This window comes from Paraphaeosphaeria sporulosa (genome assembly GCF_001642045.1).
Source record: "Paraphaeosphaeria sporulosa strain AP3s5-JAC2a unplaced genomic scaffold CC84scaffold_17, whole genome shotgun sequence".
Lineage (NCBI taxonomy): Eukaryota > Fungi > Ascomycota > Dothideomycetes > Pleosporales > Didymosphaeriaceae > Paraphaeosphaeria > Paraphaeosphaeria sporulosa.
This window is the reverse complement of record NW_017253376.1, coordinates 108034-124248: the sequence shown is the minus strand read 5'-3', so window position 1 is coordinate 124248 and position 16215 is coordinate 108034. Positions and strand designations below refer to the sequence as shown.

The 16215-nt window shown below is 58.2% G+C and overlaps 8 protein-coding genes across 8 annotated transcripts; 5 read left to right on the top strand and 3 right to left on the bottom strand.

Annotated features, from left to right (window-relative positions):
* Positions 1-202: 202 nt before the first annotated feature.
* CC84DRAFT_1264724 (secretion pathway protein Sls2/Rcy1) lies at positions 203-3235 on the top strand. The gene is made up of 3 exons (XM_018185330.1): positions 203-459; positions 506-2873; positions 2920-3235. The coding sequence occupies exons 1-3, from the start codon at positions 348-350 to the stop codon at positions 3188-3190; spliced, it is 2751 nt and encodes a 916-aa protein (XP_018029091.1). The 5' UTR covers positions 203-347; the 3' UTR covers positions 3191-3235.
* Positions 3236-3890: 655 nt separating this feature from the next.
* On the top strand, positions 3891-4872 carry CC84DRAFT_1105666 (SWIB-domain-containing protein; the record flags this gene model as incomplete). The annotated part of the gene is made up of 4 exons (XM_018175107.1): positions 3891-4037; positions 4090-4518; positions 4569-4619; positions 4684-4872. Coding segments are annotated over 4 exons (816 nt in total), but the record flags the coding sequence as incomplete, so codon positions are not given.
* Positions 4873-5200: 328 nt separating this feature from the next.
* On the bottom strand, positions 5201-7131 carry CC84DRAFT_1132158 (uncharacterized protein). The gene is made up of 2 exons (XM_018175928.1): positions 6745-7131; positions 5201-6693 (listed from the first exon to the last, which is right to left on the bottom strand). The coding sequence occupies exons 1-2, from the start codon at positions 7001-7003 to the stop codon at positions 5579-5581; spliced, it is 1374 nt and encodes a 457-aa protein (XP_018029089.1). The 5' UTR covers positions 7004-7131; the 3' UTR covers positions 5201-5578.
* Positions 7132-7358: 227 nt separating this feature from the next.
* Positions 7359-8026, top strand: CC84DRAFT_1191625 (tropomyosin; the record flags this gene model as incomplete). The annotated part of the gene is made up of 3 exons (XM_018181196.1): positions 7359-7376; positions 7467-7771; positions 7864-8026. 3 exons carry the CDS (start codon positions 7359-7361, stop codon positions 8024-8026), a joined length of 486 nt encoding a protein of 161 aa, XP_018029088.1.
* A 228-nt stretch (positions 8027-8254) lies between these two features.
* Positions 8255-11725, bottom strand: CC84DRAFT_1169881 (Rho-GTPase-activating protein 8). Its single transcript, XM_018179779.1, has 5 exons — positions 11318-11725; positions 11075-11256; positions 9866-11024; positions 9534-9815; positions 8255-9483 (listed from the first exon to the last, which is right to left on the bottom strand). The coding sequence occupies exons 1-5, from the start codon at positions 11364-11366 to the stop codon at positions 8645-8647; spliced, it is 2511 nt and encodes an 836-aa protein (XP_018029087.1). The 5' UTR covers positions 11367-11725; the 3' UTR covers positions 8255-8644.
* A 74-nt stretch (positions 11726-11799) lies between these two features.
* On the top strand, positions 11800-13342 carry CC84DRAFT_1169880 (geranylgeranyl transferase-like protein type i beta subunit). The gene has a single exon (XM_018179778.1). The coding sequence runs from the start codon at positions 11990-11992 to the stop codon at positions 13289-13291; it is 1302 nt and encodes a 433-aa protein (XP_018029086.1). The 5' UTR covers positions 11800-11989; the 3' UTR covers positions 13292-13342.
* A 166-nt stretch (positions 13343-13508) lies between these two features.
* On the top strand, positions 13509-14442 carry CC84DRAFT_1169879 (uncharacterized protein). The gene is made up of 2 exons (XM_018179777.1): positions 13509-13781; positions 13876-14442. Exons 1-2 carry the CDS (start codon positions 13605-13607, stop codon positions 14329-14331), a joined length of 633 nt encoding a protein of 210 aa, XP_018029085.1. The 5' UTR covers positions 13509-13604; the 3' UTR covers positions 14332-14442.
* A 996-nt stretch (positions 14443-15438) lies between these two features.
* Positions 15439-15990, bottom strand: CC84DRAFT_1158246 (uncharacterized protein; the record flags this gene model as incomplete). The annotated part of the gene is made up of 1 exon (XM_018177043.1): positions 15439-15990. One exon carries the CDS (start codon positions 15988-15990, stop codon positions 15439-15441), a length of 552 nt encoding a protein of 183 aa, XP_018029084.1.
* Between the last annotated feature and the right edge of the window lie 225 nt (positions 15991-16215).

The following is a 16215-nucleotide window of genomic DNA, read 5'->3' as shown; positions in this document are numbered from 1 at the left end:
AACCGGCGGGTGCCTATCCCTAGGTCCCACAGACGGCAAGAGTTGAGCCAGCTGCGTGCTTGGAGGCGAGCCGGGCCCGCTGTAGACAGTATGTGTGTGTCCAGTTGCGGCCCGAGTGGAGAAGATGTTAGAAGAGTGGGCCGCGTAGTTCGTGTGCAGTGTGTACATGGTCTCGCTTCGCGCCAGGCGTCATCCCTCCTACCTTGCAGCAGCCGCGCAACCATCAATTGACCAAAGGCCGCCTCGAGCACGAGACGCGCGACTCGACCACGGACTGCGATGACACTCCATCAGTGACGTGCATTCCGTTCCATTCGCAAGACACCCCCGCACGCCCGTCGCATGCGATGGCGGCCAGGTCCAACTTCAAGCGCGCGGTGCCCGCGGGGCAGCAGAACGTCCTCAGCTCGCTGCGCACCACGCAGCTGGTCGCCGACTCAAAGGCCGTCTTGCCGGCGGGTATTCCTCCCAGATGCCCACCGCAAGCTGCAGCTGACCCGCGCAGAGCTCATCAACACGATCCTCGACTACCTGCCCGTCGCCGACATGTTCCGGTTCGCGCAGACGTCGCGGCGCATGCAGGAGATGGTCTACGACGACACGCGCTGGATACAGCGCCTCAAGAGCATGGGCTGCTGGAACGAGCCTGAAGCGCGCCAGCGGTTCGACGAAGCCATGCGCAGGAAGGCCGACGCGCAGAAGGCCAGCGAGGCCCGCCGACCGGGCTTGCCGCCACAAGCCGCAGTAGACAGCCCATCCGGAGGAGGCGTGCACCGCAAGGTCAGCACTACGCTCTTCGATGCCGGCCTGGAAGAGGAACTGCAGCGCAAGTCGCTCGAACAAAGAGTGCGCCCCCGGGCGAGCACGCTAGACAAAGGCTTCGATGACACGACACTGTCGCCAGGCGGTGCGTCCCAGCCCGCCCCAGCATACACGACGGAACCAAGCCTGGCTCTGAAGGTGCTCTCTCGCGTGCGCTCGACAAGAGGTATGGCACGGCACGAGTATGGCAAAGTCTACGGCGCGCTGGCACCGTACTACTTTGACCTCGCAAGGTCAAAAAGCCACTCTGACCCGGTGCTCTTTCGCACGTATCGGGATCCTGAGCAGCAAGCTCACATGCTAGCACAACTCAAGGTCTTCGCCAAGAGCGATTTTGCACAAGGCTGGAACCGGCGCGAAGAGAAATTAGACACAATGATGGGCATCTTCGAAAATGCTGTTCTGCGAGAATTTGAGCAAGGATCCGAAGCGCGCGATTTTGATGGTCGCATGAAGAAATATGCACAGGTCCTGGTCGCATTGAACGGGGGCACGGCTGGCATCGATTCCTTCATTCACAACCACCCTATCATGCTGGACAAAGAAAAGCTCGGGAATCCTGCCGATTGTCTACGGCTCGCTGGGCCCGGCCAAATCTCTCTCCAACCCTCACACGACTTTTTCAGAGGCCTTGCTATCGCTTTGAATGAAGAAGCTGCCATTATCGATCGGGTGTTCCCAGCGTCGGTAGACGTCTTTGAGCCCTTCTTAGAGCGCATTGTAGAAGACGTGGTCGCCGAATATGTCACGTCGTTGTTTGATGAGGCTCACGACGTCAGCGTTGAAATTTACCTTAAAGCTGTGGCCGGGGTCTTCGACCAGGCGCTCCAGTTAGCCATGTCTCTTACGGCCACGAAAGGATCAAAGTCCGACTTCTCGGACAACGTTATGCTCATGATATCTCGGTGTTTCGAGCAACATGTGGATCTGTATTTGCAAGAAGAGTTGGACTTTTTCAAACGCCAATCAGAAGCAGAGGTAGAAGCTTGGGAAAAGCGGTTGACGGAAGAGGAACAGACTGCAGAGTCTTTTCTCATGTCGAATGTCAGCCGCCAAGCCGCGAAACGCGATTTTTTAACATCATTCAAGAAGGTAGTGATGGCGCCTGTCAACGTTCTCCCCACATTCGGCAGCTCTGGGGCCCCCAAACCTGCAACCAATGCCGTTGCCGTCAATGGTCAAACCCTTGATCCGGCGTCGGGATCGACGACCCCGAATCCGGAACGCTCCGCGTCACCTCGTCCTGAAGCACCGACTTCTGAACTGGCAGCAAAAGCTGCTATCATGAATTCGAGACTGGAGGGTATTCGTAGTCTGTTTAGCATCGAGGTTGCGCTAAACTTGACGCATACAGCGAAAGCGAGCTTGGAGAGAGCTGCACGGTTTGTGCGACTTGGTGGGCAGTCAGGTGAAGAAGCGAAGGAACAGTGCGAGAGCATATTTATCAAGATGCTGCAGATCCTAGGCGGACGGCACATGAAGCCAGGATTTGACAAAGCTGTCAGCCATCTGTCCGACTATAAGCCCCGGGAAGTTGTGGATCACAGCAAAGAAGGAGTAGCGCCTCTCGTTGCTTTCCTCGAGCTTGTCAACGTTGGGGATCTGATCCAGCAAATGATTGACGTTTTTTACTTGCAAGAACTTGTTGCTGCGAAGCTTACGGATCAAGACGACTTCTTGAGTGCCGCCTGCAAGGAAAAGAAGAGATTTGAACAAATGCTTGACGAGCGGGTCGCTGCAGGGCTTAATAAGGGCATCGATGTCCTCATGGACGAGGTGGAGTATCTCTGTGGCACCACGCAATTACCGACCGATTTCAATCCTCCTGTGGGACCCAACGGATCAGTGCAGGTGCTCGACATTGGTCCTAGCTATACGGCCAGGAAGATAGTCGAGGTTGTGTCGTCGCACACCAACATGCTGGTTGGCAGCACGGACAAGACAGTGCTGGATGTCTTCAACCAGGAGGTTGGGTTGCGCCTGTTCACTGCCCTGTGCAAGCACCTGAAGCGGCAGAGGGTCAGTGTGGACGGCGCAATCAAGCTTATTAGGTAAGCTCGCAGACTGAACGTTTGCGACGTGACTAATGTAGGCTAGCGACATGAATGCATACAATACGTACATTGTCTCGCTTCGGAACAAGTCCATCACACAGTACTTTGCTGCGCTCAGAGAACTCTCGCAGATCTACCTAATTGATCCCAACCATGCAAAGGAGATTGCGACAATTATTGCGGACACGGACCGATACCACGGGATATTCAGGGCCGAGGAAGTGTACGAGTATGCGGAGCGCAGGGCTGACTGGTACCAAATCAAGGGCGCTGTGGAGAAGCAGATGTACGGCGTTGGCTGCTTGGCTATGTAGACGGTACTTGAATACACGGGGCTGTAGGCCCATCCATGTGCGTGCACGCTTCGACTTCGCAAGGTTTCTGTCCCGTGCTGGCACTGGCGCCAGACGAGCGATTTCGCGGAGGGCGAGTGTAGTGATGGCCTGTTGTCTCGCTTGGTGGGCTGGAGGGTGGCTGGGGTCGGCTGCGAGGCTGCGCAACCCTGGTAGGGCGCGGCTGGAGCTGCTGCACTGGACCTCCACTGCTGCGTGCCTGGGCTCTCACTTCACGCAGACGACGGAGCTGTTCCCAGGCGTCGCGCACCCACAAACACCCGGCCGGCCCTGCGGTCAAAATCAGGTCCACGCACGCTCGCAAAGCCCCCCGCCGATTTTCTTCGACGGGCCGCTGCCGAGGCCCGCCCCGCTACAGGACTACGACCGTCTCAAGCCGGCCTAGTCCACGACCACACCCTCCTCGCGGCTCTGCCAGTGTGTGCATCTGCGTCCGACTCCAAGCCAGCCGGGCCAGCAGCTTCGTGTGAGAAGCCCCGCTCGCCGCCCCGCGTCTGCCATCCGCACCGCCGCGGCCACAGCCCCCGCGCGAAACGGTGCGCCCGCCGCCGTCACCCTCCGGACGCGCTTGCAACGCGTCGCTGACAACCCTGCGAGTCTTCGCCATGTCCGGTGAGCCCGCCCGCTCGACCAGGCCAAGGGCCGCCGTGCTGATCGTGTGCCCGCAGAGCTCCCGCCCGATATCGCGGAACAGTACTCGGCCATCATTGACAGCATCCTCGAGGAGGCCGACCTGAACACCATCTCGGCCAAACGTATACGGAAGGGCCTGCAGGAGCGTCTGGGCCATGACATCTCCGGCGAGAAGGTATGCGCAGATGCATCGGATGGCCGCACTGGCGCTGACCATATGGGCACAGCAAGCCGTAACCAGCCTCATCATGGCGCGCTTCGACAAGTTCAACGCGGAACAGAACGGCGGCCCCGAGCCCGAGGAGCCCGTTCCCAGCGTCGAGGCACCCACGAATGGGCACGCAAGCAAGCGCACCCCCGACGACGATTCGGCCCTCTCGGAGCTTGACGATTCTCCGCCCAAGAAGAAGCAGAAGAAGCACAGAAGCACCGAGGACGACGACGCTGCATATGCGGCCAGACTCCAGGCCGAGGAGAACATGGCGTCACGGGCGAGGTCGACCAGGGGTGGCAACACCAAGAAGAGGGCTCCCGTGCAGAAGAAAAAGAAAGAGAAGAAGAAGAGCGCGACTAAGGTCAAGGACGACGACGATAGTGACATTGCTTCGGGAAGTGGGGGCGAAAAGAAATCCCCTAAGCGGACGGGAGGTTTCCACGTACGTCTTGTCCAGCCATGCGACGTGCCTCGCATCTGACCGTCTCACAGAAGCCCATGAACCTTTCTGCAGCCCTGCAGGAACTTCTCGGTGAAACCCAGGTATGTCTCCGCCCCAAGAAAACAAGTGGGTTTCCCCTCGTTCCAGACTAACCCATCCTTTCAGCTCTCAAGACCGCAAACCGTCAAAAAGATCTGGGAGTACGTCAAAGCTCGCGACCTTCAGGACCCTGCCGACAAGCGCCAGATCCGCTGTGACGATGCCATGCGCGCCGTTTTCAAGCAGGACAGTGTCCACATGTTCACTATGAACAAGATTCTCAACACGAACCTATACCCCGTTGAAGAGGACTAGATCAACAAGCTCTGCACGAATATCATCTAACTTTGCGCAAGCCCACGACATCATACCCAATGGTGCTTCATGAACATATACCACCCACTTAATTGCCACAGAGACGCGTCTGTCGTCCCTTGAGCATCGATTCACGAAACATTTGCATTAGCTTTGCGCAATTGACTCCATCTTGATTTCTACTTCGGGAGCATGGTGGCCTACGGCGTTGGATGGATTGGATCGCTCGCTTTGAACTCTGCACTCGAAGTGTCGCTGATCGCAACTTGGGGCGAGGATCAACGCACCATGAGTAGGAGCCCACAGCAATGGGTCAACTTATTGGATTCTTCATCTGACAGGTTTCTGGTTATACGTGGTCTTGAAGGACAGGCTCATCGTACTGAAAAAGGAAGGAGAGGCATGGCAGCATCGAGCAGAGCAGGCAGAACAAAAAATTTGGTATCATGTAGTGCATATCGATCAGCCCAGGAAGAGCTGAACGTCGTCCGATATCATGGTTCTCGACGGCACGTAGTGCCGGCTGTGAGACGGATTGGCGTCTTCTGGCGCTGATGGTCCGTAGGTAGATTTACAAAAGAGTTGCTTGAACATCAATAAAAGTACGCCAAACGCCCGTCAGCTGGTGGGGATTGTTTCAAATTGCGCTGGCACAAGCACATGCACCGATTCCATCCGCGCCACAGCCCTGATGGTCCAATCGTGTTTACATGTCTTCCGGCAGCTGGAACTGGAAGTCATTCACATCCTCATCGAACGGATCGCCACCACCTAGCAGGTTACTGAAACTATGTGCCCACGATTCTTCATCATCATTGTCGTCGTCCCGAAGCAGCATGAGCTCCAGCTCTCGCTCGATCTCTTCGGCCGTGCAGTAGGTTGATGCGTCTCGTGGTGGCGCGACAAGCGTAGCGTTTGTCGACGTGGAGCTTGAGCGAGAGAAGGCCCTACGCGATTTGCCAGTGGCCGACGAGGTGCTAGTGTTGCGATTGTGCGTCGAGGGTAGCGTAGTCGTGCGCTTAGTAGTGACGGAGAAAGGTGCGGTCCTCATAACGTTGGAGAGAGGCTTTCGAGGCTGAAGTCTGCTCATCGCATTCTCGCGCCCTTGGGCGTAGCCGATGGTGCTTTTGGAGGCCGCTACGGCTGCGGCATGGCGCGCGGTAGAGGAGTTAATGATGGACTTCTTGTCGGCAACTTGCTTACTTGGGAGGCGGGACTTGATTGCTGTTGTGGGGGCAGCATAGACGGGTCTACGCGATGAGGATAGCGAAGCAGCAGCAGACCTTGCCTTCAGGGTCGATGGCCCCGTCGGCCCTTGTCTCAGATGTTCTCCTGCGGTGAGTGTAGGTTTCGGCACAATCTGCTTCGGCAGCGCCACGCCAAAGTGTCTTGCAGCGTCGACGTGGTTCTTCTCTATCTGCTGGTCGAGAATCCGGTCGAACTTCTCGTCGCGCTTCCGAATGTCACGCTCCAACGTTTCTTCGAACTGACGTTGGAGTTTGGTGCGGCCGTCGTCCTCCAGGGGGTTGTGGTAGACGTCATCAACTCCACCGTTCTCTAACTTGGGGATCTTCCAGTCACGCGGGAGGTAGTCGTCCATGTCATCCGGCAGCGGAACCTCCTTTGGGGGCATGTACTCAACCTCGGGCACGCCGTGCTCGTCGGCATGCTGGACGTCAGGCTGGACCTTGACTTTGGGGCGGCGGAGGCGAGGGCTGGCTTTCTGCGTCTTTGCAGAGCCGGAGAGGAGCGCGGGGGTCTGGAAGGCTCTGGCTTTCGCGTTGGTCGTCTTCATGCCCAGCGGTGCGCGGGTGCGCGGGCCTGCGTCGTGCGTCAGTTTGGTGCCCGAGATTCGCAGGGCTTGCGGCGTACCGGCGGGCGTGACGAAGGCATTGCTGTCCAGCTTGCCGTGCTGCTCCTTCGCCGTGCCCTTGGTCTGCAGCAGCGACTTGCCGCCGCGTGCAACGGCATTCTCGTCGTTGAGCGGGAGCTTGAAGGGCGTCTTCGGGGCCCTGGTTGCGGGTGTTTTGGCGGCGAGGCCCTTGAGGCCCGCGTTGAGCGGCTTGCTCGCGGCGGCCGTCTGCAGGCCGTGCACAAAGTTCTCCTGGTCCTTTGCGGCGAGCATGTCCATGGCGCGTCACATGGAGCGAGGGGTGCGGCGGAGGCGGAGGCGAGGCGGCGGCGAAGGCGGGCAGCGGTGCGCGCCTGTTTGCGTGTTTACTCGCGGTTGCCAGGGCTCTGCCGTGCTTGGCTGCGCCTGGCGACGGGCGACCCCTGCGTGCTCCAGCTGCTGCCGCGCTAGCGCCCCTCGCACCGCGCATTTATCAGGGCGAGACACAGGCAACTCTCCCCCTCTGCTCCCAAACCGCCTCGCTCGCCGCGCCTCTCGCCCACCCCGCCCTCGCCCTCGACGCCCTCGCCCTCGCCCTCTGCTGCAGCCCGCACCCCGCCGCTCGCCCCAGCCAGCCCGCCCACACACCGCCGCCATGGACCAGATCAAGCAGGCAAGTGCTCCCGCTACCCCACCATGGCTCCCTCCGCGCCTGCCGCGGCCACCGCCTGCACCCGCGCTGTAGCTAACTCGCCCCGTGCAGCGCATGAATGCCCTCCGCATCGAGGCCGACGAGAGCGCCTCCAAGGCCGAGGAGTACAAGGCCAAGCTCAAGACACTCGAGACGGAGAACACGCAGAAGGAGCAGGAGATCACATCGCTCACGCACAAGAACCAAGTCCTCGAGGCCGAGGTCGAGAAGCTCGAATCGTCAGTCAAGACCTACAAGGACGAGGCCACGGGCGGCGCCGCGGCGAGCTCCCAGGTCGAAGCCATGCAGCGCAAGATCCAGGTGCTTGAGGAAGAGGCTGAGGAATCCGACAGGACCATCCGCGAGCTCAACGAGAAGTAAGCGCCCGCGCCCTCGCTGTGCATGCCCAGCCCCCGTGTCGGGGGCTGCGTGGACGACGGTGCCACTCTCACCTGCTGACGCCGCACAGGCTCCGCCAGACCGACGTCAAATCCGGCCACTTCGAACGCAAAGTGCAAGCCCTCGAGCAGGCCCGCGATCAATGGGAAACAAAGTACGAGGAGATGGCCAAGAAATACGCCGACACCAAGAAGGACCTGGATGAGTTCGCCGCCGAGCTTGGTAACATCTGATCTCGCGGCCCTCCTTGTCCTTCGAGGTTGTTGACGTGTCGTGCAGTCAATTACTGAATTGCATGCACCGCATGTTCGGTCAGTATGGCTGTTTGACCGAGGAAAGTAGAGGATGCTGTTACTACCCCCTTTTCCCTGCATATCTTGGTGTCGTCCTAGGAACGGCGGATGAGCTCAGGCTGCTCGTATCAAACTGTCTCTAAGCGTGGAAATACATTGTCTCATTCAAAGTCAAATACTGCAGGCCAGTCAAGAGCGACTGGGTCCATGTTGCCTTCAGGTGTCGTACATTGTTGGCTTGTGAACAGAGAAGCATGCGTTTGACCAAGCAGACGTAGTGGCTTGTAACATGTATTGATGGTTACAAACATTCGACGTTAGGCAACGTGTACTCATGGTCACATCCAATTCCTACATGAGCAAAGGCACTGAACCCCTAACCAGTACATACTACCTATGGTACACTGCACGTCCACTCTATCAAGCCTCTCTCCCCGCGAGAAACAAGCGCATCCATCATGCCACGTTCTCCCCCTCCAAACACCTACACGGGTTGTGTTATCGGATTGAGAAACAGCAAAAGGCCGTCATCTGCAGTCGATGTGCCGAGCATCACCACTAGTCATCCATCGGCTTATCTTCCAGCTGTACACCTCTGGGCGCTGCATCCTCGCTGGCCACGGCTCTCAAACTACCTGTGGAGTCCCTGTTACTCCGCGCCAGACTGCCGGCGTGCTTCCTGGGGAGGGGCACCCGAGTGCTTGAAGGAGCCGGATGCTCTGTGGGCGCAGCTGTGGCGGCTTCCGCCGTGTCGTTGGCATCGCTCGGCTCGTTTACAGGGCTGTTGTCCACGCTTCCTGGCACCTCGAGCGAATTTCGCGTCCCTCGGCGAGTCTCGGTTGGCGAGGATGTGTTGACCGGGAACCTAGTCTGACTACGGTCGCGGCGGTGTGATCCTCCACGAGGTCCTGGAGCAGGTGAAGTGGCTCTGGGTGAGCGCTGGGCAGCTATGGCGCGGTGACGTTCCTCGTAGTTGGCGCGTCTGTTGCTCTCATCAGTAGAGATGGCGCGGGGACGCTGGGCGCCTGAGGATGAATGCGTCAGGGAACTCGCACGCTTCAATTCTCCAAAGATGGCGTCTTTGTGGGCGAAGAGGTCGCGGATGAGGCGGTAGCTGTAGCGTTCATTCATGGTCAAGCTAGACTCCTGTCGTGGACGTAGGATGCAAGGGGCGAGGGCATTCGCAAGGGCGGTAACATAAGTTTCGTCGGCCGATGTTAGCTCGATGAGACGTGTGAAGTGGGTGCAAATGGCGTCGAGAGTGGCAATGTTGGCAAGACGCAATTGTCCGAGAGTCGACTGGATCACATTGATTCGGGTTTCCTCCGAGGTTTCTGCAGCCGTTGTGCTGTAAATGGTCTTCACAATCTCGTATACGTGAGACGACACCAGAGAATCTACAATGATTAGCGTACACTTTCCAGGTTGTGCGTTGGAAGAAGCTCACCAGGCAGTTCAAGCAGGTACAGCTTCAGGACATTAGCGACAATGGGTATATCGTATTTCTCCAAGACCTCTTGAGGAAATATTTTTCCGGTGTTAATGGATGCGCGGAGGTTATGTGTTTGGGCTAGAGGAACGTCCACAAGCCAAATACCACGACGAGCCTCATCGCCCTCGAGATCGGGGTAATGGTTGTCAAGAAAAGTGAGTATTGTCGTCACGATAATGGGCACCCGCTTTCGGTCCGACCGTGCCCGTGCCTCCAAGTCTACACCGAACGTTTGCTCTGTGAACTGTTAGCGTGTCATCTCGCCGGAACGGCGTGCCTTTCCATACCATCAACGGAATTGTAGTAGTTCTCGTAAGTGGTAACTTTGGGAACGAAAGGACCAGTTCTGTAATTCTCCAACATGTACCTTAGGTCACCTAGGGGCTGAACAGTCTCCTGGAATAGCATCATCTTGTCGACAGTGCTCTGCAAGCTCGGGATAACATTACTAACAGCGCCAGAGAAGTCCAGAATGACTGCCTTGATCGCCTTCAATCGGTCCAGTTCGCACCGCTCCATGAACTTCAGGTGATCGATCATGGCTTCTTCGAGGTTGCAGCGGAGAGAGTCAAGTTTCTTCACTGACTGTTTGTAGCGATCATCAGCCTCTCGAGCTTCTCGGCGAAGCCTGTCCGAGGGTGTCTCGTTTGGATACTGATTGTTGAGCGGATTCCAGCCAGAAAGGTACTCCTGCACGGTGCCTACTGGGGAGTCTACGGTAAAGCTGTCCGTGGATAGGTTGGTCGCTGCACGAGCCAACGGCTGTTTCTTCTCAGGCACACCGGTAATTTGGAAGACCTTGGGCTTCCATTGATAGCTCATCCTGGAGCTGTTTGCGAACGTGTTGCCGACATTGCCGACGAGTCGAAGGAAGCCGTTGTTGACCAAGTCTTGACCGATGCGCTCAGCGTAGCTGGTGCTGGTAGCCGCCATGTGCTTCTGGATGTAGTCGGTGATGTCGGCGCCGTTGGAGCAGTTCTGGTAGGTACCCAGGATGGGAACCTTAACCTCGCCCAGCTTGATGTGGTCCAGCATGTGCGAGAGGATCTTCTTGACCTGATCGGGCTGGTACGTCTCGTCACCAAGGTCGATGGGCTCTTCCTCGTCGTCCTCAGGCTCGGACATCTTGATGGTGGGCACCTTCACCTTAGGGCTCTGGGCAGCCTCGCTCTGCGGGTCCTGGAATGCCAGCTTGTCCTCTTCTTCGAGGTCCTCGACCAGGCGGCACTTGTTGTAGTATTGCGACCGGAACTTGCGCACCGCCTCGGCCTGGCGGTCGTGCAGCTTGATGCGCGACTGCAGGTCGTCCTGCGAGTTCTGCACGCGGGCAGCGTGGGCCTCGCACCAGCGGCTGAAGGGACTAACGACAAGCTCGCGGATGTTGGAGCCAATCTTGCGGTGGTTCGCGGCGGCCGTCTCCATCTCGGTCCGCACACCCTCGTAGGCCTACAGGCGGTGAGTGTGCTTGCTGGCGGCGGGGCAATGCATCGGCTCACCTTGCGCACGCTCGCGCCCTCGTCCCTGCTGAAGCCGCCGCTCACGCGCTCCGTCGCGGGCGTGATGCTGGCGAGGCTGTTGCCGTAGACCTCCTCGGCATCGGCCCGCATGCGCGCGACGGTGAGGATCTGCTGGTTCTCCTGCACACCCTGCTGCAGCTTTCCAAAGAGAACTCCCAGCCCTGTCGACGTCAGTCAGTAGGTGCCTGCAAAACGGGCTGCTTGCTGGGGCGTGGAACGCACCGCCCGCGTAGTCGCTCGACCAGAACGAGCCCGCGAATCCCGACGCCATGGTGAGGGTATCTCAAACAAACAAAGGGCCGCAAAACGCCGCGCTAGATGCACAAGAAGCAGGTCGTGGACGGTCGTGTCGTGGACAGTCGTGCCGCGCGGGAGCGAGCGTGGAGGTGAGAGTAGACGGGTGCTGGTGCTGGTGCTGGTGCTGGTGCTGGCGCTGGCGACGGTGGTCGTGGTAGTGGCAGTGGTCGTGGTAGTGGTGCAGCTCGCGCCGCGGTGGGGAGGAGCGTCGCAGTGAAGGCAGGGCCGCGCAGCGAAGTCGCGGAGAATAGGAGAATTGCTCGTCAGGGGAGTGTCGTCGTCGTCGCGCGGGAGCAGCTGAGAATAGTGGTCAAACGGGCGGCATCCCTGCTGGGGCGCGCGCTTGGCGGCGGCGGCTGGCGAGGCACGTCTTATGTCACCAACGTGGCTCTGCCCTGTCGCCGCTGGCCGTAGCCTGCCCTGACCACGTCCACCTCGCTGCTTTAGGCACGCCCACGGCAGCGCGCCCGAGTCCTCTGCTCTTCCGCCCTCCGTCCGCCAGCCTCAGCCTCTGCCAAATCCGCACACGCGCGCCGCCTAAGCCCCGGCCATTCCTCCAGAGAGCCACTCCGGGCCCGGCCAAGGACGCCGCCCACCATGGCCCCGGGCCTCACCCGCGACGCCGAAGAGAGCAGGCTCAACTACGCCGCGCACACCCGCTACTGGCGCCGCAACCTCAAGACGTTTCTCCCCCGCCAGTACACGGGCAATGACTGCAACCGCATGACTCTGGCCGCCTTCATCCTCTCTGCCCTCGACATCTTGGGTGATCTGCCAGCAGCACTCTCCCGCGAGGAACGTGCCGGCTATATAGACTGGGTGTACAGCTGCCAGCTGCCAGAGGGCGGCTTCAGGCCCGCACCGGCTACAGACCTGGGCGCCGCGCGGACCCCAAAGAACCAGATCTGGGACCCGTTCCACGTCGCGGGCACCTTCTTCGCTCTTCTGATCCTCATCACCCTGGGTGACGGCTTGGAGAACGTCAAGAGACGAGAAATATTGCAATGGCTGACTAAGCTGCAACGCCCGGACGGCGGATTTGGGGAGACGCTGGGTGAGCAGGACCGTGTAGAAGGCGGGAACGACTCGCGGTTTGGCTTCATGGTTGCGGCTGTCAGATGGATGCTCCGCGGCAACCTCGAGGGCCCGGTGGATGGGGTGCCTGACATCGACGTCGACGCATTCGTGCGCTGCGTTCAGGCCGCCGAATCTTACGACGGAGGCTTGTCCGAAGCACCATATCACGAAGCCCACGGTGGGTTCACGAGCTGTGCAATCAGCGCACTCTTCTTCCTTGATCGTCTCCCGACAAAGAATCCAGATGGTCGGCAGCGAGGTCTCAGAAATTTACCCATGACCTTGCATTGGCTTGCCTCGCGACAAACTCTGACTATAGACGAAGAGGATGCCGCGGAAACGTACTCGGACGAGACTGACTCAGCAGCAACATGCGATGACTCCCACTCCTTCATGAAACTTCATAACTATCCGTCGATGCGTGGCAAGTTGTCGTTTGAAAGACAACCGCCCGTGCATGCTGAAATAAAATGGGTAGGCATGAACGGGAGGGAGAATAAGATCGGAGACACTTGCTACGCATATTGGGTATGTGCACCACTCAAACTTCTGGGGCATCTAGATATCATAGATCCGAAGCCGATTCGGCGCTGGCTCCTTGACAGAACGCAGCACCTCGTAGGCGGGTTCGGCAAGCTGCCGGGTGACCATCCAGACCCCCAACACTCGTTCTTAGGCTTGATGGTGCTCTCCATGTTCGGTGAGGCTGGGCTGCAAAACGTTGATACAGCATTGTGTATAACGGAAAGGGCGAAGGACCATCTTGAATCCCTGCCTTGGAGGAGGAAGCTCTTAGGCTCGGATTCCATAGGCGAAGCGTAAAAACGGATACCTTAGAAGAAAAAAACACTACAAACAAATCCGTCAAGAGTGTGACCAACGTCCCACATCCCAATGCTTGCATCCATGTGCCATGTAAGAGGTAAGGCGGAAGAAGCTTTGTGCGCCACACTCTAGCCACGATTGGCTGCGTGTTCGGCTAAACCTTCCGCAAACAGATCCGCGCGCCAAATCTCCACCGAAACTTTGAGCCTTCACTACCTTCTAGCTAAACAGACATCTCCACCACCGTACCTTTGCCAGTTTCTCCCACTCGAACCTTCAAATCCTGTACTTGCAGCACATAGCCCCTGCCATGGCACCTCCCTCCAAGAAGCGCAAAATCGCCGCCATCCCAGAAATCTCCTTCGATCCTGCCGCCCGCGAAGAATATTTGACCGGATTCCACAAGCGCAAGCTTGCGCGCCAAAAGCTCGCCGAGGAGGAGAATGCCAAGAAGGAACGGGCAGAGAAGCTGCGATTCCGCGCCGAGGTACGCTGGCATACCTGACTGATTCCCTGGCCCGCTTTGGAGGCTGCCGTCGTCACGACAGTTGTGTCGAATTGAGCTGATACCTTGGGTACAGGTACGCAAGCAGCGCAAGGAGGACTTGGAGAAACACGTGGAAGAGGTCAACCGGTTAGTCAGGCAAGCGAACGGCGATCTCAGTGAAGCTGGCGAAGAAGATGAAGACTCGACGAATGAGGAATGGAACGGCATCGTAGAGCCCCCGGCGCCTATCCCTTCTGCCATGGATATCAACGAGGAGGAGGAGTTCATCGACGAGGACAAGTACACAACAGTCACCATCGAAAGCGTCGGCATATCCAAACACGGGTTCGAGAGGCGGGGCGGGAAGGAGGAAGCGGAAGAGGTAGAGTCGAAGGAGAAAAGGGTGTGGACAAAGGAACGGCCGAAGAGCAACAAGCCGAAGAAGAAGAAGATTAAATTTCGGTACGAGACGAAGACGGAGAGGAAAGTGGAACGGGTGAAGCAAGGGTTGAAAAAGAAGAAGATGGCGGCGAAGAGGATGGGAGACTAGGCATACAACGTTCGAGGTGATGTTTTTCGATACGCATGTAGTTTGCTAGATCGTCCACCAGCAACGTTGCGCCTTTGCAGGGTGGTATGACATGACAATATTTCTTGGCCCTCACAATGGGGCTCAATTGACTTGTACTTTTGTGCAACTGCATCAGTGGACCCTCTTGAGCTTTGCATTTTAGGTGTGATCTTGGGTTGACGTCGGGCCTGGACTCGTTTCCACTGCTGTTCCGATTGGAAGGATCATGCTCGACATGATGATTGCAGCAGATGTGACCTTCGTCCAGCAGAGGCTGCCGCCATACGAGAATTGGAGGGATACAATTCGGGATTCGCCCGCTTCACACAATGTAAATTCACTTGGGCTAACAAGACGAGCTGAGCCGGCCCAGCAAAGGGCAACTTCGATTCCTAGCTAATATAATCATCCCTTCGAATGAACAATACACGTGGGTTGCACTGTCGATCGAGGTAACAACTCAGCCTGTGCAACACTGCCCGTGCAGAAGCGCACGACCAACTATCCATATATACGCCGTCAATTAGACATCCAGCACGGACTCACTTAACAGAAAAGACAGAAACAGGGGAACAAGTATTTACATTGACCGAACAACTGTGAGAACCAGTCGTTACAGTAGCAAAAGGGATATCAAACAATGGTCTAGATGTGCGGGAATGGAGGAAATCGTGACTGAGAAGCTGTGGGCCGCCGTTCGTTTCGAAAAGATGGGTATCTTGTTGAATCGGGTGCAAGTGATGAAAGCCTAGAACGGTGGGCGATGCTAAGGCGCTGATCAAATGTTTCGGTGGTAATGCGAGTACGGAAGGAGAAGTCGACGGGTGCTCGCGCAGCTATCGACATGCTCCATCCGTTTCGCGGGTGCATGTACGTGCGTAGAGCAAGCCAGTGGGTTATAGACCAGCTAACAGTATCTGTTTGTGCGAGGACGTCCTTGTGATGTACCATGAATACTGGAGCGGCCATGGTGTCAGGCGTGCAGTTGGTGGGGCAGGGCAAGATGCTATGCCTAGTCGGTCAGTCTTTGGCATTGGTGGGGCTGTGATGTAACTGACCTGGGGAGCTTCTCTGGAGAGCCTCGCGCTACTGGATTGGGCCGTGCTCGCCAGGCTTTTTCCAGACACCACCGCCCACGGCCTTGGAGATGCCCACACCAGTGCCAGCGGCAGCAGCGACAAGAAATAAAGCAATGACGATCTTAGCCCAAAGCCTCTGCTTGTTGCTCAGACTGTGGAAGAAGCTGCAGCCTTTTGCGCGCTGGCTGAGCTTCTTCTTCTCCATGATGGCCTGGCGTGACGGCCACATTGTGCACTCCTTGACGCGTCCGTCGACCGACACCTTGGGCTGCTGCGTCGTGGCGGCGGAAAGAGGGACGCCGGACTCCAGGTCGCGGTCGTAGACGTTGACGTCGAGGAGCGTCTTGCTCTGGGGAGGGGCGTCCATGGAGCGGCGGGCGTCTGGGTGCTTGTAGAAGGCGGAGAAGGGGTTGGACGAGTCGAGGCCCGTGTCTTTCTCGTCGGCCGTGGCTGACATGGTGGAGTCGGCGGAGGGCGGAGAGCGGAGCGTCTGCTGGGGCGCGTCCAGGCCTGCGACGGTAGCGCCGAAGGTCACGGGGTGCTGCGTGTTTGCTGCCATTGCGGTGCGGGCGGGCTGCGTGTCGGGCGGGGGGCGTGTTTGCGAGGCCAGCGGATGTGGACGACGTGGGCAGGCGCGATCGGCGGGCGCGGGCAGCAGCAGCTCGGGGGCAGAGGGGGGAGGAGCGTTGGCCAGAGCCGTTGGGCCAGCAAGCAGCTACAGGCAGGGCGCGAGCGAGCGAGCGAGCAAACGAGCAAACGAGCAAACGAGCAAACGAGCAAACGA

Bases quoted from the DNA above. Each gene is read 5' to 3' on its own strand.
- CC84DRAFT_1169880 (XM_018179778.1), top strand. From the start codon at position 11,990: ATGGCCCCGGGCCTCACCCGCGACGCCGAAGAGAGCAGGCTCAACTAC.
- CC84DRAFT_1169879 (XM_018179777.1), top strand. From the start codon at position 13,605: ATGGCACCTCCCTCCAAGAAGCGCAAAATCGCCGCCATCCCAGAAATC. The intron at 13,782-13,875 runs GTACGCTGGCAT...CCTTGGGTACAG, and splicing joins AGCTGCGATTCCGCGCCGAG to GTACGCAAGCAGCGCAAGGA.
- CC84DRAFT_1132158 (XM_018175928.1), bottom strand. From the start codon at position 7,003: ATGGACATGCTCGCCGCAAAGGACCAGGAGAACTTTGTGCACGGCCTG. The intron at 6,694-6,744 runs GTACGCCGCAAG...CGCACGACGCAG, and splicing joins TGCCTTCGTCACGCCCGCCG to GCCCGCGCACCCGCGCACCG.
- CC84DRAFT_1264724 (XM_018185330.1), top strand. From the start codon at position 348: ATGGCGGCCAGGTCCAACTTCAAGCGCGCGGTGCCCGCGGGGCAGCAG. The intron at 460-505 runs GTATTCCTCCCA...TGACCCGCGCAG, and splicing joins AAAGGCCGTCTTGCCGGCGG to AGCTCATCAACACGATCCTC. The intron at 2,874-2,919 runs GTAAGCTCGCAG...AATGTAGGCTAG, and splicing joins GGCGCAATCAAGCTTATTAG to CGACATGAATGCATACAATA.
- CC84DRAFT_1169881 (XM_018179779.1), bottom strand. From the start codon at position 11,366: ATGGCGTCGGGATTCGCGGGCTCGTTCTGGTCGAGCGACTACGCGGGC. The intron at 11,257-11,317 runs GTGCGTTCCACG...TGACGTCGACAG, and splicing joins GTCGAGCGACTACGCGGGCG to GGCTGGGAGTTCTCTTTGGA. The intron at 11,025-11,074 runs GTGAGCCGATGC...CACCGCCTGTAG, and splicing joins AGGGCGCGAGCGTGCGCAAG to GCCTACGAGGGTGTGCGGAC.